At 38.0% G+C, this 20,815-nt stretch overlaps 1 protein-coding gene and 1 long non-coding RNA gene across 3 annotated transcripts in view; one reads left to right on the forward strand and one right to left on the reverse strand.

Moving 5' to 3' along the window:
* The window catches only part of LOC139138408 (uncharacterized), a 251,467-nt gene extending 234,942 nt beyond the window's left edge, over positions 1-16,525 (reverse strand). The window contains exons 1-5 of one of the 2 annotated variants that reach the window (XR_011553603.1): positions 16,456-16,525; positions 16,104-16,170; positions 15,830-15,847; positions 14,893-15,168; positions 13,600-13,659 (exon numbers count right to left, since the gene is read on the reverse strand). This is a non-coding gene — a long non-coding RNA (uncharacterized lncRNA). Of the gene's footprint in view, positions 1-13,599; positions 13,660-14,892; positions 15,169-15,829; positions 15,848-16,103; positions 16,171-16,455 lie in introns of those variants that run through there. The other variant, XR_011553604.1, reaches the window with a different exon arrangement.
* LOC139139432 (VWFA and cache domain-containing protein 1-like) lies at positions 2,592-8,316 on the forward strand (the record flags this gene model as incomplete). Its single annotated transcript, XM_070708345.1, is given in 11 exon segments — positions 2,592-2,664; positions 2,667-2,718; positions 3,203-3,313; positions 3,775-3,897; positions 4,171-4,270; positions 4,635-4,886; positions 5,207-5,322; positions 5,765-5,881; positions 6,106-6,248; positions 6,593-6,823; positions 7,275-8,316. Coding segments are annotated over 11 exon segments (1,605 nt in total), but the record flags the coding sequence as incomplete, so codon positions are not given.
* Positions 16,526-20,815: the final 4,290 nt, after the last annotated feature.

The following is a 20,815-nucleotide window of genomic DNA, read 5'->3' on the forward strand; positions in this document are numbered from 1 at the left end:
GGCCCTATGTTTAAGATAATGTTGTGATTCAGTAAGCATTTGAAATGGTAAACTGTATTTGGTGTTGAAATGCGGTAAAAATAATGAGAAAACATAGCTGAGGTGATTTTAGCAGGTTTGGTTTCCAACAAATATATTCAAAGTTTTTTTCAATGTTAAAGAGTGATGGAGGGGGGGGGGGGGGGGGGGGGGGGGGGGGGGGTCCTGGCAGATTTTGAAAAAAATCCAAACAAATGTCAATAAAAAAATCAGCCACAGAAGGTTTGTCAAAAAGAAAAGGTGGGATAGTGGAAAAAAAGAATGTACAGTGTATCGGATAAAAAAGATGTTCCTCATCAATCTTCCAGACAACCCCCTTTTATCAAATGGTACACCCCTGATGTATTTTTGTGTGCCATTAAACATGCAGTGTATTTTAGTTTAAGATGTCAATCAAGTTAGGTAAGGATTTGAAAGGAATAGTCAAGTTCACCACAGTTTAACTTTATCTCTTGTGTCATCATCCTTGTGTAATTGGTTAAGTTTGTAAGTTGCTCCAGATGTGGATATACCAGCTGTTCTGGAAGAAAACAATGTTTACTTTTCCCTATAGGGTTTCTGAGTTAATGATTGCATGTTGAAATCTCTCCATGTATCTGCTCATGGGCAAAATGTAAATATTTGTTGCATGTTATGTATTTCAGTCTATGTCAAATATTGTAAATGAAAAATAAGAACAGTTTACTGTGTGCTTGTAAAAGATAACATGTATGTCAATTAAATTATATAAAATAATTAAATATTAAATATTAAATTAAATTATGTCAATTAAATATTAAAACTGCCTTGCAGTTTGATTGTCTTAAAAATTATCACAGAAGTAGAAAATGAAAAGAAACTAATCAAATTGCTGTAACATATTCACCCTCAGTGTCTGTAGGCCTATACTTAACTATTTTATCATTACATTCAGCTTTTTGTTATATCTTTATCACTCTCCATGGGCCAAGGCACACTTGGGGTCAATGTCATCACTCTGTGCCAGTCTGTGAATGTCAGTCTGTCTGTATTTAGGCCCATGTTTCATACAATTGGTGGTTCTTTTGATAACTATATTTGGTATATAGGGATAACCTAGCAATACAATTTTTTTGACAAAATGTGACATGACTTCGGTGACCTTTGACCTCAAATATACATATTTGTCCATAACTCAGTAACCACAAGTGCTACACCCTTCATGTATAGTATGATGGGACACCTTATGATGCCACATATTGTACCTCATTAATTATGTGCATATCTAATTTTGAGCAAGCCAATAGAGCCAGAGGTCTGATTTTTGATATATAGGGATAACTATAGGAGAGAATTTTTTTTGACAAATGTAATGTGACCTCGGTGACCTTGACCTCAAATATACATATTTGTCCATAACTCAGTAACCACAGTGCTACACCCTTCATATCTGGTATGATTGGACACCTTATGATGCCACATATTGTAGGTCATTAATTATGCACATATCTCATTCTGAGCAAGCCAATAGAGCTGGATGTCTGATTTTTGGTATATAGGGATAACTATAGAAGAGAAATTTTTTGACCAAATGTCATGTGACCTTGATGACCTTTTACCTAAAATATATGTTTATGTCAATAAATAAGTAACTACAAGTGCTATGTCCTTTGTATTTAGTAGGATGGGAGACCTTATGACAACACATGCTTTACCTCATTAATTTTGCACACATCTAATTCTGGGCAAGTGAATAGAGCTAGAGGTCTGATTTTTTGGCATATAGGGATTAATTAGCAATATAATTTTTTTTTCAAAATGTCATGTAACCTCAATGACCTTTGACCTTGATTATACATATATATGCATATCTCAGTAACCACAAGTTCTATACCCTCCAATTTTGATAGGATATTAGACCTTAAGATGTCACATCTTGTACCTCATTTATTATGCGCATATGTATTTCTTGGCTGGCCAATACTGCTAGAGGTCTGATCTTTTTTCCCGATTTAGAACCATAACTTAGACATGCTCTCATGTGTTTCAAATTGGGAACAACGACATAGACCTATGTGCCCATAGATCTCAACATATACACTACAGTGATACTTCTTAATGACCACATTTCCCTGCCCCATCAAGACTAATACTCCTATTACAAGTGGGGACTGTCATTGTCAATGACTTGTTTAGTTAATGGTTGTATCACAGTATACAATATTTCTAATTCTGTATTTTTTCCATTTTATATTCTGAATAAATACATTAAAACATATTTCACTGTCTCGAGTACATTACATTTAAGTATTTTCACTTCATGCACTTTATCCCTTCACACATGTTCAAACATCTGACCAGAGAACAAACACTAAATAGTCCAAGATGGGAGCTACAGTGTCATTGACGCTATTTTTTCTGTAATCAGGTCCACAATCACCATTACTAACAAGGGGTTTGGGCTAAACCATGGAAGTACAGGTAAAAACCAATGAAGAAAACGTAACTAAAACATGTTTTTCGTATTGAATTCTCTTGATAGCCTGCCATAAGAATGATGTCGCTGCCACTAGTGGAATTGACAACATTGGAAAAACCAGGCGGAGAGTAGTGACAACAGAGATTACATTGTGAGAAGGTACATTGCCACAACCAATGGTGTTTATAGAATTTACCTGGTACCTACATGGATAAGAGTATGGACCCAACCAAACAAGCTTGGTGAGTTACCTTTGGACATGAACTTGTACAATATTTCACATTGAGTCTTTCTTTCTTTGACTTGCATAGGAATTTTATTCATGTTTTGCTTATCAGTATACACATCAATAAATATCAAAAACATTTCTGAATAAGACTGGAGATTTGAAGCTAGGTAAATTTCACAAAAAAGAAGTGGATTTAAGGAAATATGAACAATGTTTGCTACAGAAATAACCATTCATGCTTCAAATAGTTTGATTGTCGGGAGAACACCAGAGATGTATGTGACAAAGGAAATCTTACTCTCGCTGAGAATGAAAACAATTGTCAAATTTCAAATTAGTAAATTTCTAGTTTATAAGAAGCAGAAGTGTAAAACGTTTTTGCTCGATTTCAAGGGCATTCTCTACTGAAAAATGATTTATGATAGAATGATGTTTTTCAAAGCTAGCATTCTAAGATGCCTTTCATTGATCTTACTGTGGTTTTCTTCATATCACAGGTACACTAGAGCGATGGACAACCCTGGTCAAGTCACACTATCTGCACCGTACTTAGACATTGGAGGTGCTGGTTACATTGTGACCCTTAGTCACAGTGTTTTTGAAGGGAGGTAAGTGACCTTTCAACTTTAAAAATCCCATGATGCACTCACACAAAAAGCAGAATGACTCTAAGATGGTCTTTCAATGCATTTCCAAGACTGTACTACCAAACCAATGTGTCCTCATTCTTGGTCTCTGTGTAAATTTTGCAAGCTAGGCTTGTAAGTGTTTGCAGCATTCTATTTTTTAGGTGATGATCACATTTTAAAGAGAGTGGAAAAATGCAACTGTCCATTCTGACAACTGTTATCTGAAACACGCACATATAGCAACAGCTATAGATATTTGTAAATTGTATGTATTCCTGCCCCTTACTTTTTCAGTGTATTGTCAGTCAGTCATCTTCTTAGATTGCACTGCACAGGACTTCAACTGATACCCAAATGTACTTGCCAGCAACATTAAAACTAGGTTAGCGATTGATTTAGATAAAATACACAAACAATCTCTCTCATATTCTCTCTTCCAGGTCTGATCAGAGACATTCCAGTGAAGACCGCGTAGTCTCTGTGATGGGTATCGACTTCACCATCAGGTACTTCTATAAACTGATGACGGAACTCTTCCCAGTGTGTACTGAAGAAAACATCAGGTAAGTCAGCTCACCTGTGTCAAAATCTGCTCTCTGCTTTTACCAGGACATCTTCCGTGTCAATCCAGTCATAGTTTTTATGTTTGTCTAATAAGGCTCTGCTAAATCCCATGTGCATTTGCTCAATTTGAATTTCCCAGCGGTAACATTGCAGACATCCGGACAAGTCCTTTCATTTCTGTGACCTAATATGCCAGGTATGTGCATCCATGCCACTAGGTGGCGCTGTCCTCCCCAGGCTGACATAAAATTTACCATTGTCCTTCACAACAGGTGTTTTATACTTGATGACAAGGGATACCTGATAGCCCATTCTGGTCTGATAGAGCCCGCTGGCAAAGGACCTGCTGAACAGACCCACATCACACACAAGGTACGGCATATAATAATTGATATAAGTCTTACGTAAAATGTGCTGTGGGTGTTTTTTAGGCATTTATATTTATGCATTTTGACAGTGCAATACAGCTTAATGTTCATGCAACAAATTTGTTCATTCATGGATTTAAATTAAATATTCAAGTATGACTGTTCTGAACCAGTCCATTTAGGACTTTGGTGATACTTACGGTTTTACACATTATTAACTGCGCTTTTTTTGAATTTTCAGTACTGTGGGTGGATCAAACTTTGATACAACTTTATGATTTTGTATTGCAAAGGTAAACTTCCTACACTACGAAATAGGGCTGTACAGATCAAAATACTGACCTAAAACATGTATGTTTTCGTTGCAGGAACCACTTGTTGCTAATGATATTCTGAACCATGCTGGATTTGTTCGTAAGAAGCTTTGTAATGGATACAATGACAGGACTGTGCAGAGATTCTACCAGTTCAACTCTTCTTTCAACGGTATCCTCACAAACTTAGTCCATGGAGAGCACTGCTCCAAGTACGAGATCACTCACATCCCCGATACAAACTCGTTCCTTGGTGTTGTCAATCAGACCTGTGAAGATATCACTGCTTTCTGTCCATGTAGTATGGTAAGTGTTCTAGGGGATACCTGTATATTCATAGATCTTCTTATTTGAATTGTCCAATATGCCAAATGATTAGTGAACTGTCTGTCAAGGGGTTAAGTGATTGGTTGTTCAGTAAGACAGTTCAAAACATGGACTTCAAGGGACTTTTGTCATTTGAAAATTCTGAGAATATAATATCATATGGTCTCATTTGAAAATCATGAAGATATAACATTTGATGCTGCCAATGATGATCGTTGTATTTGAATTTTCATATTGAAAATTGTTATATGCATTATGATCCGTCATGGATGTTCTTGTTTGTTGTATTTTTTCATCAGGTTGATCGTCTGTGCCTGAACTGTCACAGGATGGAACAGACGGAGTGTGAATGTCCATGTGAGTGTTCCCTGGAAATGGATCAGTGTAACGGTGACCTCAAAGACCATGAAGAAAGGTCAGTATTTACCGTGTATGATGAGTGGTGTGAAATTCTGACAGATTTCTCTCAGGACTATAAATCTTTCTCTAAGACTATTTAAATCAGTAATTTTCCATTGTTCCCAGTCAGTGATACAGCAAATGAGCCAATGTAGAAACTGAAATTAAAAGTCAGAAATTGGAGTATCTCTTCATATTGATATCCAACATTTTTTTCAAATATGGTTATTTTTTGAACAATCCAAAATTTTATAGGTGTTTTAGTGCTATCATATTTGTCCTGACAATCAACTGATTATTGAGATAATACAGTGAAGTGATTTGGAGTGTGAAGGCAGTGTACTGATTCATGAATACGATAACCGGGGATTGACAATTTGGCCTTTATAGAGTGTGAAACATGGTCACTGGTGCCATGAAACAATAATAATGACATTGGACTTGTCTTCTCTCTGCAGGAACCCAAGCTGTGCCATACCACCAGAACCTGTGAAATTACCGGAACTTGACCCTGAGATGGTCAGTGGGTTGCCCCAGTGCTTTGATCCAAAATGCCACGAAAGAAAAAGCAAAAGGTAAGAATTCTATACATCACCTATTTTACCGATTAGAGGAAAGTAGACAGGTATTGCCACCAGTTCTCCCATAAAAGGTACAGATATGTACACCAAAGGATTCTGAGAGCTATGTATTCAATATTTAATAAAGCCAGTATTAAAGGACCATGGACTTAGAAAATTGACATATCTTTGAATTCATATTTTAAGTACATTACTTATTGTACATTTTGTTTTTACAGTGAATGTTTTGGAGTGTTGGATTGCGAATGGTGTGAGATAGACAAAGACAGAAAGACATCGCTAAGCAAGCCGTATTGTGCCACTCAGAGAGTGTGTTTTGGTGGTGTTGTGGGTGCTTACACCCCATATGCAGACCAGATAGGTAAGCCATCAATAGTCATTCTATTGTACGTGTCGTTATAGAGGTGATAGAGCGATGAATGACCTGCACTCTGCTGGTGTTGTACAGAAGACAAATTGTGCAAAGGGTCATCAATAGAGGGCACTACAAATGGCAAAATTCTCAATTACGTGACATTTCTCAAATGTGTAGTTCATTGTTTGGTGTAGAATCTTTTATCTCACCCCCATTATCATCAAAGTTTGGAACAACCTGATTAATGTCTGTGGACATGGTTGATGAATCCATTGACTGAAAAATGGGTAGTAAGACTATAACCATCCACACACACACAACATCTAATACCCTGTGTCTTTGCCAAACAGCAGCGGAAGAGGCCCTGCCACCAGTGATACAGAGCGCCCCCGTGGGGCCAGTGGCGGGAGGTATTATGGGATGTATTCTCGTGCTAGCCCTCATCATGTACGTGTACAGACAGCATGTGCAAAGACTTAGAAGACAGGAGTTCTCGCACACTCCGGAGACCTCGGTGAGAATGTCACATTTGGACAATGAGCGAGACCAAGATGATGACCCTAATGAAGATCACGGAGCAGGTGAGAAGAATTGATGTGTTTTCTTAGAGTTCTGTCATTAGGAGACCCTCTGTAAAAATCTTTTACTTAAAGAAAGTCAGCTCTGCAGGGTCCTGTACATGCAAAAAGTTCCACCATTATCACATTTACAGCAATGCTACAGCTTTTGAAGCATATCACAGTTCACAGACAGCACGTAAGATTTCTCTGCTAGGCAGCAGACTTAAAACAGAGGATCTTTTATTTTACAGAGTATCAGAAATCACAAAACAAGACTGGCAGAAATGGTGCTCTTTTGCCACCAATGGTGTTATTGAATTTCTGTCGACAGCAACCAATGTCGCACGCAAGATGCCATACTCAGCCCTATGATAAGCACTATTTATTTTATGCTATTGGAACTGCGTACATCATTGTTGAAGAGAACTTCTGATCCCTATTGTTATATTTTCTCCTCTATACTTCCCTGCAGGTCACACAAATATAATCATTGCCACCATAGAGCATGCGCCCCACCATGAACACAGACGTCAAAATGCCAGGATGTGGCGGGGCGGGGGCGCGGAAAGTGACCATGGTTACAGCACCATGACGCCGCATGAAGACAGCGAATACGTTGAACCCGAACCACTGTCTGTTGAGAAAAGTTTAATAGATCCGCAACCGCCACCGCAGACTGTGTTGTCCACCACGTCAGCCGCCGCGTGTCACCAGCTCCAGGCGCCTGTACAAGTACACATGGTGGACACATCATGTTAACAGATACACCAGATTATAGAGAGAGAAAAATACAAATTTGTGAGGTTTGGATGAAATTGAGACAAGAACAGTTTTCATAGATTGCCCGAAACTATTACAATGCAGCCAAGACAAATCCGTATTCTTGTAATTTTTTCACCCAATGTGATATACCTGTGAGCTGGTTTTGACTGGGTTGAGCAAAGCGTTATGGCCACATGGTGCTCAGTTTGCGCTATGAGAACTATTTACCATGGTATTACCAACAAATTGCCAAACATCTATGATTCTAAGAAACCTCCAATGTTTCATACATTGGTTTATCCCCGATTTTAACTCGTATTACAAGTCACATTTCTGCTCCCTAACATGGTTGTTGTATGGTGCATGCTCATAATGACAGACTTTGAAATTCAATCCTGTATAGTTTAGCTTCGAAACAAACATATATCATAGGTCAAGCAGGCATGCAATCAAACTCTACTAAAATCTACCATCCACAGATTCTGACAAGTCCCAAGAGAGGTTACGCATGCTCATTCGAGTTGCTTTTCACCCGGTCAAAGCCACTTCAGGCCAGTTTGGAACTAACTGCTCCTCAAAAAATTCACTCACCGTATAATGTTCGACTCCCACATTTCCATCCAGCTTTCCATATTTATATAAAAAACAAAATATACGTACAGAGATTCATTATGAAATGTAAATATTATGATAGTGTATATGGAGAAGATATTGAAACATTTTTTATACTGCAGGGTAGATTTTTTTCCCCGAAAACAAAAAAAAAATAACACAGGTAGATGATAGTTTATTTTTTAGACTATTTATGCAATGTTCCTGTTGCCCGCAATCAGAACTCCTATTAGTTTTAGCAAACCAAGGATTTTTATCAGTTTGTTAAGAACAATCACAAAAAGATTTTTTAACAAAAAAGATACTGAGTACTTAACACACATATAAATTCTAATTCTTAGTAGGCGTCCCCTGTCACGGCTTCATTTTACTTTTTATGACTGCGTTTTTATCCACTCTTTAGCAAGCTAGCTAGCCAACTGTTTGTACCATATTTCTTTGATAGATTTTAAGAAAAACCATCACTTTTTCTGCATTTTCCATCAAACAATCATATCTGTTTTAAAATCTCTGTCTATTGTAAATGTTATGATATGTATTCCTTGTTAGGGATATCCCAATTTAAATGGCCACTTTTTTTGCTTTTGCTAAAAATTTGCAACAACTCAAGATTTTTTCCCCCATGAAAATATTATTTATTTGCCACAAGATGCAGCTTAATGAGGTTTGCGCTCAAAATCTTCAAATTTGAAAATCAGGGTTTAGCTTTTTCTGTGTATTCTTTTCTGTGCTTTGTAGAAATATTATGCCAAAAAAATTTTGCATAGAGAATGACTTCTGCAAAGCAAAAGATATTCAGTGGGAAATGAAGTATTAGTTTTGTCTGGCCACAAAAAAGCATGCCCTCAGTGGTAAACCTTGACAGTGCTTTCGTTTTTTAAAAAGCCTAGAGTACATGCTTCATTTCTGGCCAAGCCCTCAACCTGCTGTAACGTGAGAACGTATACCAGCCATGATGGGAGGTCTGTACTGATTTTAAAGGTACAAACATTTCTGAACGAAAAAACAAAAAATAGGTCAGGTGGACGTACAAGTGTGATCAGGAAGGTTATTTGATGCATGATTTGGTCCGTTGTTTGTCTTCAGTCTTGCATTCAGTCTTTTATATGCTCCTGACCCTAGGGAGTAAGATGGACAAACTGGTTCCATGGTAGGTCACTTTTCGCTAAAAAATGAAACTAAACCCTTCATGGTTGTTTGTCATTGGCATTCAACTATTCCCAGCGCAACAAAGTCATGTTTTCAAAGTCCTAAGTATTTTCCTTGACAAAATGCATGGTTTTGTTCTCTGTAAGAAAAGAAGCAATAGATGTGACCAGACAACTCAAATTAATACTAACACACACACACAGACACACACACGCACACACACAGAAACTTACACCAAGTAATCAGTGTCTATTACTCAGTAGACCCGGGGTTCCATGATATATCTGTGAAGGATAGACACAGTTAATGTTGCCAGTTGAAGTGTATCAGTTGTAGATTTCCTCATCAAAACCCACCTATGTAGAGGTTTCCATAACTACAGATATTGTGTTGTGTTTTCATCATTTGGTGTAACTTCCACTTGTTGATTTGCTTCACCATTCACAATGTGTGGCAGTCCAATACACCCATCTTTCAGGGTGTGTGTGAATACACTGGTCCAGGGTCTGGCATCATCAGTGTACCTCCCCAGAGGTCTCAATGCATTGTATAAAACAATGGGGTTTGGGCCAAACCATTGTGGTGCAAGGGTTATTGGTACCAGTTCTGAAAGACAACGTCAACAGTGTACTTTAAAGAACAAGGAGTAAAGTCGTAGTTTGGAAACATTTTGATTTACCGTGGTTCTTGTTTATAAGTGTTGCAGATAACCAAATGCCAGCTATATTTGCTCAGCCTTACGATTCTTTCTTTCACAAGATTTATCAGAGATGCATAAACCAATGTGTATTTATTGCCCTGCCAATAGGAACTTGGTATGACAAGCTCAATGTTGGGCCACAAACGTCTTTCTTCAAATATTTTGCCGTGTTTTAATACCAGGTGTCCTGAAGCAAATCATAAGAACATTCTATGACATTGCAAGTTAATTTAGAAACTGTGCATGCAAAATCTGGTTTTCACACGTCAATCCTGTTCAGATAAGATGTTCCACATACGTACCTCAATTTCACTTTTGTCCCCTAAAAATCAACCAAGTTCATTCTCCTGTCATTACACCTTGGTCAGATAGACTATTATCAGGAGTAACATTGTTTTCATATACCCAGTCTTGCCAGGTGGTCCAACAGCCACCCTGTCACCACCCAATGGTGAACTTGAACCTGTATTCAGGAAAAATGGGGAGAACAGGGTTATGCTCTTGTTTTAGTTTTCATCAACCTAGTGTGAATCATTCCTTTAAATACAAGAAAAGTCAAGTTCATGTTACAATATTTGTGTAAATATACTCAAAGCAGTTTGTGTAACCATTGAGCGTTTCTTCACACTTTGCCTTTAGAACACAGTATTTTAGCCAGTCTATTTTCATTCTTTGTATGTATTCATTATACCATTGCACCAAAGTAGACGTTTTCCATCTGTTGCCAAACATAGAGTTGTGCGCAATATGGCTGCCTTGTTGACAATAGTTGAGTTCCTAGTTTTGTTGCAAGTTAGTGCTAGCAAGATATAACCATGACATGTTACCGGCCTGTAAATTTTGCGTCTTGTTTTTCTTTTTCCGCCGAAAATCTTACCTTACTCTTTGTTTTCTGTGTACTATCTGTTTCAAAGTTGTTTAGTTTTTGGTCTGATTGTAACTTTTTTAAGGTCTCAGGTGTTGCTTTCTACAATGTCAAACCCACCTAAATTTTGTCTTAGCAATGAAATTTGTACATACCAGTGAAGCATTATGGGTAATTCATAGAACCCTATAGCTGGATAGAACTAGCCTCCAGAGGGCAGTGTTGCCCCCCTGGATAGTTGTTAAACTGTAGCCGAACACATTGTGAATACTTGTTTTTTTGGAGATATGTTACTTAATAGTTTTCCCAAGCATACCTCTATATTTCTCCAGTGTATGTACTTAAATAATTACATTTTTTACTGAAACACAAAAAAGACAAATAAAAAACCCGTCAGTTTGATTTGTTTTGTAATAAAGACAGTATAATGTGAAATTAGTGTGCTGTATAGTATTTCTCTTTCTGTGTGATTGTACATGTACTTTCACCGAGCAGCATTCAAAAACTTTGCCTGACATTTTGTCATGCCTACATTCAAAATTTCCTTCATACACGAGACCAAGTCCAGGCCTTTATCCAAGTACCACAATGCTGATTCACAGACCTTTTCAGTTTCCATGACTACTATCTGTGCCTTATCTTTAAAATGCATGGTGCCACACTGTATAAATATTCATTACGAATAATGAATTATTATAGCCTCATCCTTACATAAGTAACATCGATACACATTGCATAAATAAGTATTACTATATGCACTGGAACATGAGATTGCTTTTGGTTGTGATTCCCCCATTGTCATATGTGCGAGAGACTACACCAAAAGACGGAAAAAGCACAAGTGGTTGAACGTTCAGCTCTGGAACTGATTATCAATGTGAGAAATACAATGTCCTTCAATAATAGAAAAGTTTTCCATAACTAAAATAAAGTACAGTGACATATTCTGAAACAATCTTTACTGCCCAAAAAGGTCAAATTAAACTGTGAAAGATTCTGACAGCAGGAATAATGGCTACGAAATACAATTATCATTGGTTTCTTTTTTAAGCAATCAAGAAACTGCTTTGTTTTTACATGTTCTAACCAATCAAAATCTACATATCATAGTGGGCTGGCACAAACAAGATGAGCGTGCTCGAAAACTAGGATCGATCACGATTTTAAATTAAAAATTGGCTGTTTTAGATACACAATGTGCTAAGGTGCGTTTTTAGACTTGTGCAAAGTTCGGATTTCTCTCTCTGTGCGAGGGGACCATTTCGCGTCCGCCATTTTGAATCTTGTTCGATAGCCAGTAACACTGCCCTGCTCCGCAGAGCTAGGTTTAGAATGGGATGTTGAGTTGTGAAATAGGATTTGGAATGGCATGATGTGTTGTCAAATGAAATTCAGAAGAGCATGTTGAGTTGTGAAATAGGATTTGGAATGGCATGATGTGTTGTCAAATGAAATTCGGAAGAGCATGTTGAGTTGTGAAATAGGATTTGGAATGGCATGTTGTGTTGTCAAATGAAATTCGGAATAGCATGTTGTGTTGTCAAATGAAATTCAGAAGAGCATGTTGAATTGTAAAATAGAATTCGGAATGGCATGTTGTGTTGTGAAATAGCATGTTGAATTGTAAAATAGAATTCGGAATGGCATGTTGTGTTGTGAAATAGCATGTTGAATTGTAAAATAGAATTCGGAATGGCATGTTGTGTTGTGAAATGAAATTCAGAACAGCATGTTGAATTGTAAAATAGAATTCGGAATGGCATGTTGTGTTGTGAAATAGCATGTTGAATTGTAAAATAGAATTCGGAATGGCATGTTGTGTTGTAAAATCAAAGTAGTAATTTTGGCATGGATTGGACACCATACACAGGCGCTCGACGCATTGCTTGGATAATAATCATAGAAGTCTGTGCAGCAAGCGATCAGATTACACTGACACTGTGCCACAGCTTGTTCGCGCAGCCGATAGTCACTCGGTTACGCTATCCAACATGTACAGTATCACAGCGTATTCACTAGGTCCAAGCCCGGCAGGTATAATCACTCGGTTAAGCTAGCCGACATGTGCAGTAATATCATGTACGGCGATTCTTTGTTGAATAATCAATTAATATAGACATTCTACACATTAAATATGGTTATTATCCCAGACATGTGCCGAGCGCCTGTGTTTGAAAGTACGAGCTTGGATCCACCGGGTACTGGACATGTTAGAGAACCTGAAATCTTATGCTTGCCATGTCAGAGGACGTAGGACTTCAGGACAAGAATTATCGACCGCTGTACATTGTAAAATTTTGGCAAAGATGTTGCCATTGTTCACAAATTTAAAAATATTTGGCCAGCATCATCATTTGAAGTGGGGCAAACGTTTGTCATAATGCATTGCAGGCAAAGCGTTGCAAGAATAATCGACTCTCTCCGTGTGTCCATAGTTCAGAAAGTCGGTGCAAAACCTATTTAGAATTGTGTACTCTCTTGTAGAGATTGTAAGTTTTCGAGTTAATTTGGTATCACCATAGAGAGTAGAGACTACTGTATATGGTATCACTGACAAAACATCGGTTAGGAATGGAACCGTGTTGGATACATCAGAATGACAAATGGACATAGAGAAAGTAAGAAGGAGATACATATTGAAAGATTTCAAGAAAACTCTCGCACCAGAAGATAACGGAGATCAGATCATTCTGGTAAACTGTTCTCAAATACAATTATTGATAATTACCTTACTCAAAGACAGTTCTTCTTATTTAGTCTAATAACGACCTAGAAAAGCAAACAGTCCATATCTCAGTACATCGAGTTTTGATGATGAAGATGGAGCTGCACGTAACACAGAATATTTTGCTCAAAATAACTTTTTTTGGCAAATTTTCATTCAGTTTTAAGTAATTTCCCTTACCCAAAGATTAAAATATTGGTTGGGTTCACCTTTTAGCTTGCCGAGCAGTCGTAAGTTTGGTTAGAAAGAAGTGTTACTTTATGCAAATTTATGCAAATCACCGGATTTCCTGGCTTCTCTATTCTTCCAATTTCACGATTTCCAAAGAATTTAACTCCACTCTGGCTGTATTAAATTTTCTGAAATTTTAATATTATGATCTTTACATACGATGTAACAAAATGACTGATTTGTTTGGCTATAAAGTCATTACATTTTGAATAATAGGCATATGAATATGCTTAAGATGATTAAAATCACTTTTTTGAGTGTCAGTCTTTTACCTCCTTCAATTTTACATTGAGGATAGATAATGCAAAATAAAATAGTCGGTGTTTTTCTACATCTACACTTAATTGAAATTTATGTCAAATTAAAAAACAATAGTATCAAGTTTTTGACTTAAATTTATTTTTACATTAAATACAAAAATTGTTTTGTACCCCAAATATATATCCTCTTCATCCCTCGAGTAAACTATTGCCACCATACTAAACTTTAGATTCTCTGCTTTTTGAAAATATATAGTATGAGGAGGTTTCCTCGCCATCCTTTGAAAAAACTGCCGCTAACTTGTAGCTCCTCCTCAAATGGCCATTACAGAAGTTAAGTCATGCGGGAACGGAAGGTGAACGGAGAGCATGGTCAGCACTTTCTGCGCGCTCTTATCATATTCTGATGATGTCATACGTTCTCTCGTCGTTTGGCAGTCGTTTTCTACGAGAAACGGCTACTTTTCACAGTATTGTTAATTTCTTCCTTAGGATTGGAAACTGATAACGTTCCTTATACGTGTCAAATCGTTCTGTCTGTTCTGTAACGAAGCATTAATCTAACCTTTTGGGCGAGCTAGAAGCGAGTTCACATATTTCTGATAGACAAAAAGGTAGTTCATATTTTGATTAACAATTGCCTGCAATGGCATGTTATAGCACGCAAAAAACAAACAAACAAATAGAACGGTTTACGGTTTACCGAAATCATTTGCTACCGCTGTCAAAGAAATCGTCAAGATACGTAGGCCTAATATATAAAAATAAAAATGCACATAAGCTTACATTGGTAAACAACCTCCAAATATTTCTTATTAAACGGACACGGGTCACCGAAGTTGCCGTTCACAGCGGACACTGTACAGGAATTTTTGCCCTCACATCGTCTCTTGACGACGTTAAAGCTCGACCCAGCCTTGCAGCCTGTGCGGGTAAAAAAAGCTGAACAGATGCTCTTCTTTTGTCGACCGTACATAGCATCCAATATGTGAAGAGTACCACCGCGCGTACAAGACAAAGTCATGCTTTTGCCCTCGCACGCGTGCGCGACAAATACGTGACCTGAGAGAGAGAGAGAGAGAGAGAGAGAGAGAGAGAGAGAGAGAGAGAGAGAGAGTTGTAATTTCAATGACATCAATAGACCAAGATATCCGTGGATAAGCACACTAATAAAGTTGGATAGTTCTTTTCTTCAGTCATAAGATCTCTGGAGGGAATCGGGTTGACGTTGAAAATATGAAAGTTGGCTGTGACAGTATCTGCACGTCTGTACATCACAAAAGCACATAGAATTTCTGATAACATGCATGCTGGGACGCCTGCAGAAATATATGTAAGAACTTGAACTGAAGAAAAACTGTGTTGCCTATTCTGCCCCATATCCCATTTTAGACCCAAACATCTGATGGTCCTTGTTGGTTGGTGCAGTGTGGAACAGAAGGCATAGAACTTTGTTATTAAACTGAATGTGATGAACGGAAGAAATAAACGATACCATCTAGGTTTGCGTAATACTTGTCTTTCTAAGGCGACTACGATACAAGCAGCAAAATTTATTTAAAAATCAAGTCTACAGAGACAACAGCATATTACAACACCCTCCGATACACGATAATGTAACTTCGATCTGAATGGTTGAATGCCAGGGTTGAATATTTTCGTCAGGAAACAAGAAATTTTTCGACCTGTTCTCTCACAAAAGTAAGTATGGTATAATTCTTACCTTTACTGTCTGCTGAAACTGCAAATTAAGAGAAACAAATATAAAACAAATGTAGCATCAATGACTTCAAAAAGCGACATCCTTCATAGAGTGACTCTTTTGTAAGTTAAAATAAGGACAGCAAGTTGGCCGCGCGCGCGTAATATAGTACTGCTCTCAACAACAACAACAGCAACAACAGCAAAACCATAAAATGTTTAGTCTAGAATTCTGGTCATATATTCTTTGTGTTACAAGACTCGGGTAAAATGAGTTATTAAGGTATAAAGTTTACCTGTATCAGCGGCAGACGTGTAAAGGGCTCCAATTACAACCAAGAGTATAAATATGAACATTTTGCACTGGAGAAATGAAAATGTGATTGTCAAAGACAGAAACAGATTTATGTATGTTAACTCGAACAGAGGAATGGCTACATGACTTTATGGAGCACACAAATCAAAAGAAAACACATAAGGACAGGCGGCTCTACAGTCATATGGATCCTTAGCATGGCAAAAACTGGACAGAATATCGAAATGACAGTTGCATTCAAAATTGATAAGTTTTCTGTCTGCAGAGTCTCGATCTATGAAACCTCTCGCCCGGTTTGCTGAACAGAAATGTAACAATGACATAATACTCACCGTTTTCGACCACATTCCGCGTCTCTGGTGTTCTGTTGTACAAATGTTTCAACGGGACAAACTGTTGTGTTATGAGATGGAGAGTGTTGTGGTGACTCTATTTATAATCCAACTATGTAAACTGAGTGAGATTATTGCTCATCAGCTCGAAAAGAATTAGAGTAAATCGTGCGGAAAGGTTACATGGAAAGGGTGAGGATGTGAGGCTGCAAATACAGCTTAAAGTTTCAGCCGCACGACAACTACCTCATGTGGAGTGGAGAACGATGGATCTTCGGCCGCTGTTTAATTTTCTGTTTTATTGACTTTTGTTTTGAGTCCTCCCACTCAGCTGGTTGTATTATGTTGCACCGAGAGAATACAGAAGTGTTAGCGGTAGGGAACAATTTTTATTACACAGAGCAAGGTGGCGCTAGGGGAGAAAACACCTATGGGAGTGCGTAGAGAAAATGCACCCACAGGAATGGTAACGGGGCAGCCCATTTACAGAAATTTAATCAAAAGATGTTGTCAGTGTTTTTAAACGCAAATATATGGAACGAATTTTGAGCAAAGAATTGGATGAGGAAAATAGAGAGGTGATTCATCAAATACCCTCCAACTACTATTTTCAACAGCTTCCGCTATTAATGTTTACTCTCCTCTCTCCCTACAACAAATAATCCCAAGTGACTCTCTCTCCATCAATAGAAGTTCCCTCTCCCCTGTCCAGTGACAAAAGTTGCACTCACCTCATTAACACATGAGTTTTCTCCTTTTCACTAAATGTACAATTATGTTCTTATAAATATTTTGTATGTTTGTTGGCATCAAAATGCATATGTTCAGACTTGATCCAACGAAAAACCTCAGTTTAGCAAAGACCGTGTCGCATGTCAAACGTATGAAGTGAAACACGATGGCGTAAAGTTTAGCAGCGATAGCCACTGCACAATGACACAAAATCGTCACAAAAATAGTACATGCCACTCATCGATGATTAAGTTTTCTTGTCTGCAGATTTATCTACGACCAATGCTAAGTTTGCTTGCAGTCTGAAATTTAAGTCTCCCAACACGCAACCAAAATAACAATTTAGCCCATTTACTGACAAAACACAGTGGCTGTTTTCTCCGCTCGCGGACGGAAAACGGATGTCCTTTTCCCCACCCACTGATAGAATACAATATCTGCCCCTCCCCATGTCGTATGGAACCACTTTAGAACACCTTTTTGATTAGCAGCTTTACAAGCTATTCCTGGTGGTAGTGCAAATGAGATGTAAACGAGACTGGTTCACCTTATAAGATAAGCTCTCCCCGGTATATATATACATATACCAAAAGTGAGCTTAAACCCGATTGAATGTTTATGCAGTGCTTTTTTGTGGATGTAATAGTAGACTGAATTACTGTTAATAATACTGACTGAACTGAAAGCGAAATTACATCGCAGGTGAGTTTGCTATAATGCTATGTTTATCATCTTACAGTGTTTATCATTTTCTCAGGACATTAACAAACAAACGATCACATTTCATGTTTCTAAATTTATAACATCATATTAATATAGACAGAGTCGACATATCACTAAAGTACGTGTCTAATAATAACTATTTGTGGAGATTGCGCCATTTAATGTAACAGGAATACATGGGATGCAGTTGCAAGCCGATGGAAGAATTGTCGGAACGATCATCTGATAATATATTGCTCATTTTAGAGGAAATTGACCAATTGAAATATTGTATCAAACTAATGTCGGGTTTTAAATAATTAACTGTCGCCAACATGGTTTCATAGATTAATAATATGTTCGTTTGCGATAAGAACGCTTCGAAAGGTTTAACAAATATAATAAATAAGTACAGGCACAGCTAGGGAACTGTATTGATATGTGAGCTCTGTCTGTAAATGTTAGTGCAATTATTCAAAATTGATGACCCGCATAGCGACGCACGCTACCCCGCCAACGGAGAGCTGCGTTTCCACAGCTAAACCTACACATGCTTCGTCGTCTGTCCTGTTCCCACCCTATTGGCTCAATCATGCTCCCACGATCCCCTGGGCTTGAGTCACCTTTCTATACCTGTGCGTTTTCTTCTTTTCATCGTTTGCTTCATTCGCTACCTGTCCGATTCCCCCAGGCTCGTATCATATCACATGTTCCCCCTGGGCTGAGTCACCTGTCTTTGTCAGTTCATGTTCTCCACCTGGGCTCGTACAAACGTCTGTCCCCCGGGTCCGACTCCCCTAGGCTCGTATCGTGTACCATGATCCCCTGGGCTAAAGTCACCTCTCTACGTCGTTTCATGTTTACCACCTGGGCTCGTACAGTCGCTTTTTGTCCCCAGGAGTGTGCTCCCCCAGGCTCGTATCACACCACCAATGATCCCCTGGGCTGGAGCTTCCCTGCATCGTTCTGATACCATCCCGTGCATGGTAACCACCTATCAACACACAATCTGTTACCCTTCACGTCTCCACCATTCCCTCTTTCTGGGGGTCACTTCAGTCATTCTTCCCTCGCTTGGGCATTGGATTCCATCCTGATCCCCATTCCTCGGGAATTCTGCTATTTCCCACACTTTCGGTCTCGCAGGATGGATCCAATATTGGGCAGTTGCCTGACCACAGGGGGCTCGTCCACCTTGTTTTATTTGTGTGTGTTTGTTTGTGTGTGTTTGTGTTTGTTTATTTGTTATTTTTAATAAAATAACAGCGAAAAGCTCTGTCTATATTTGTCAATAGAGAGTGGTTTATTCATTTATTTATTTATTTATTTATATAGAGGGAGTGACTAACCCTAGCACAAACCATAAGCCCAACCCTAACCCTAACCATAGGAAATACATACAGACAAACACACACAAACAAACACACACACAAATAAAACAAGGTGGACGAGCCCCCTGTTGCCTGACCTTCATTAGTTCCAGGTCATCACCTAACCCTCCCCCCCCCCTTTACACTCCGCTTGCCTGACTGAAGGGGGCCCTCGCCAAATTTTGTAGTGTTAGTTTTTGTACTTTATTTACTTTGTTTTATAGCATATTTTTGAGAGAAGTTTTGAAGTTTCTTGTACGTATACACAGTCACCTGTGGTCTATTCCGCTCTGCGTCTATGCGCTCCATAGACATGTGTACATATGCCTGAGAAGAAGATTCAGGCATATGTACACAGGTCTATGGAGCGCATAGACGCAGAGCGGAATAGATCACAGGTGATTGTGATCGATATGAAGTTTTCCGCAGGTTTCCTTTCATTTGCAATAAACACTGTTAGTTTTATCACAATGCAGTTGTGGCGTGTTTCACAAATTAACTGTCGCCAACATGATAGATTAATAATATGTTCGTGTGCGATAAGAACGCTTCGAAAGGTTTAACAAATATAATAAATAAATACAGGCACAGCTAGGGAACTGTATTGATGTGTGAGTTCCGTATGTAAATGTTAGTGCAATTATTCAAAATTGCTATTTCTCTGTAATCAGCCGAACAAAAGTTTTAAAGCTATTTGGTAACGATGTTTCACGGCATGCAGCCATACGTTCCAACAAAAAGAAAATGAAAATAACTGTTGTAGGTTCCATCTGGTTGATATTCTGAGCTAAGTATCCTTATAGAAATGAGCATCAACACTGCCTCTAAGTCATGCTGGAAGTTGACGGGTATCACACATCACAAGTAGCTCATTTGCATATTAAATGACTATCTGTAATTCTTTCATTTACAGAATGAATATCCTAATTATATTTCGGTAATGTTGGACATTTGATACGTGTATAACATTTAATAAGTTGTTCATTTGCAATTTAAATATGGCTCACTGTATGTGTAAAGAATACTGATCAATGACCTGCGTCTACGTAAAACGTAAGTATAATTAAAGCTGCAAGCAGCTTCATTTGGCCAAAGCACTTGCAAACACTGCAAAAGGTACCAGAATGATAATCAATAACCCTCTCATGCCGTTAGGTGGAACACATTGTGAATACTTGTTTTTTTGGAGATATGTTACTTAATAGTTTTCCCTAGCATACCTCTATATTTCTCCAGTGTATGTACTTAAATAATTAAATTTTTTACTGAAACACAAAAAAGACAAATAAAAAACCTGTCAGTTTGATTTGTTTTGTAATAAAGACAGTATAATGTGAAATTAGTGTGCTGTATAGTATCTCTCTTTCTGTGTGATTGTACATGTACTTTCACCAAGCAGCATTCAAAAAACTTTGCCCGACATTTCGTCATGCCTGCATTCAAAATTTCTAAGTTAAGGCAGTAACCTTTATCCGAGTACCACCACAGGATACTCAGGAAACAAACAAACAAACAAACAAATAAACGAATAAATAAGCAAACAAACAAAATATTGA

Source organism: Ptychodera flava, chromosome 8 (assembly GCF_041260155.1).
Source record: "Ptychodera flava strain L36383 chromosome 8, AS_Pfla_20210202, whole genome shotgun sequence".
Classification (NCBI taxonomy): Eukaryota; Metazoa; Hemichordata; class Enteropneusta; family Ptychoderidae; genus Ptychodera; species Ptychodera flava.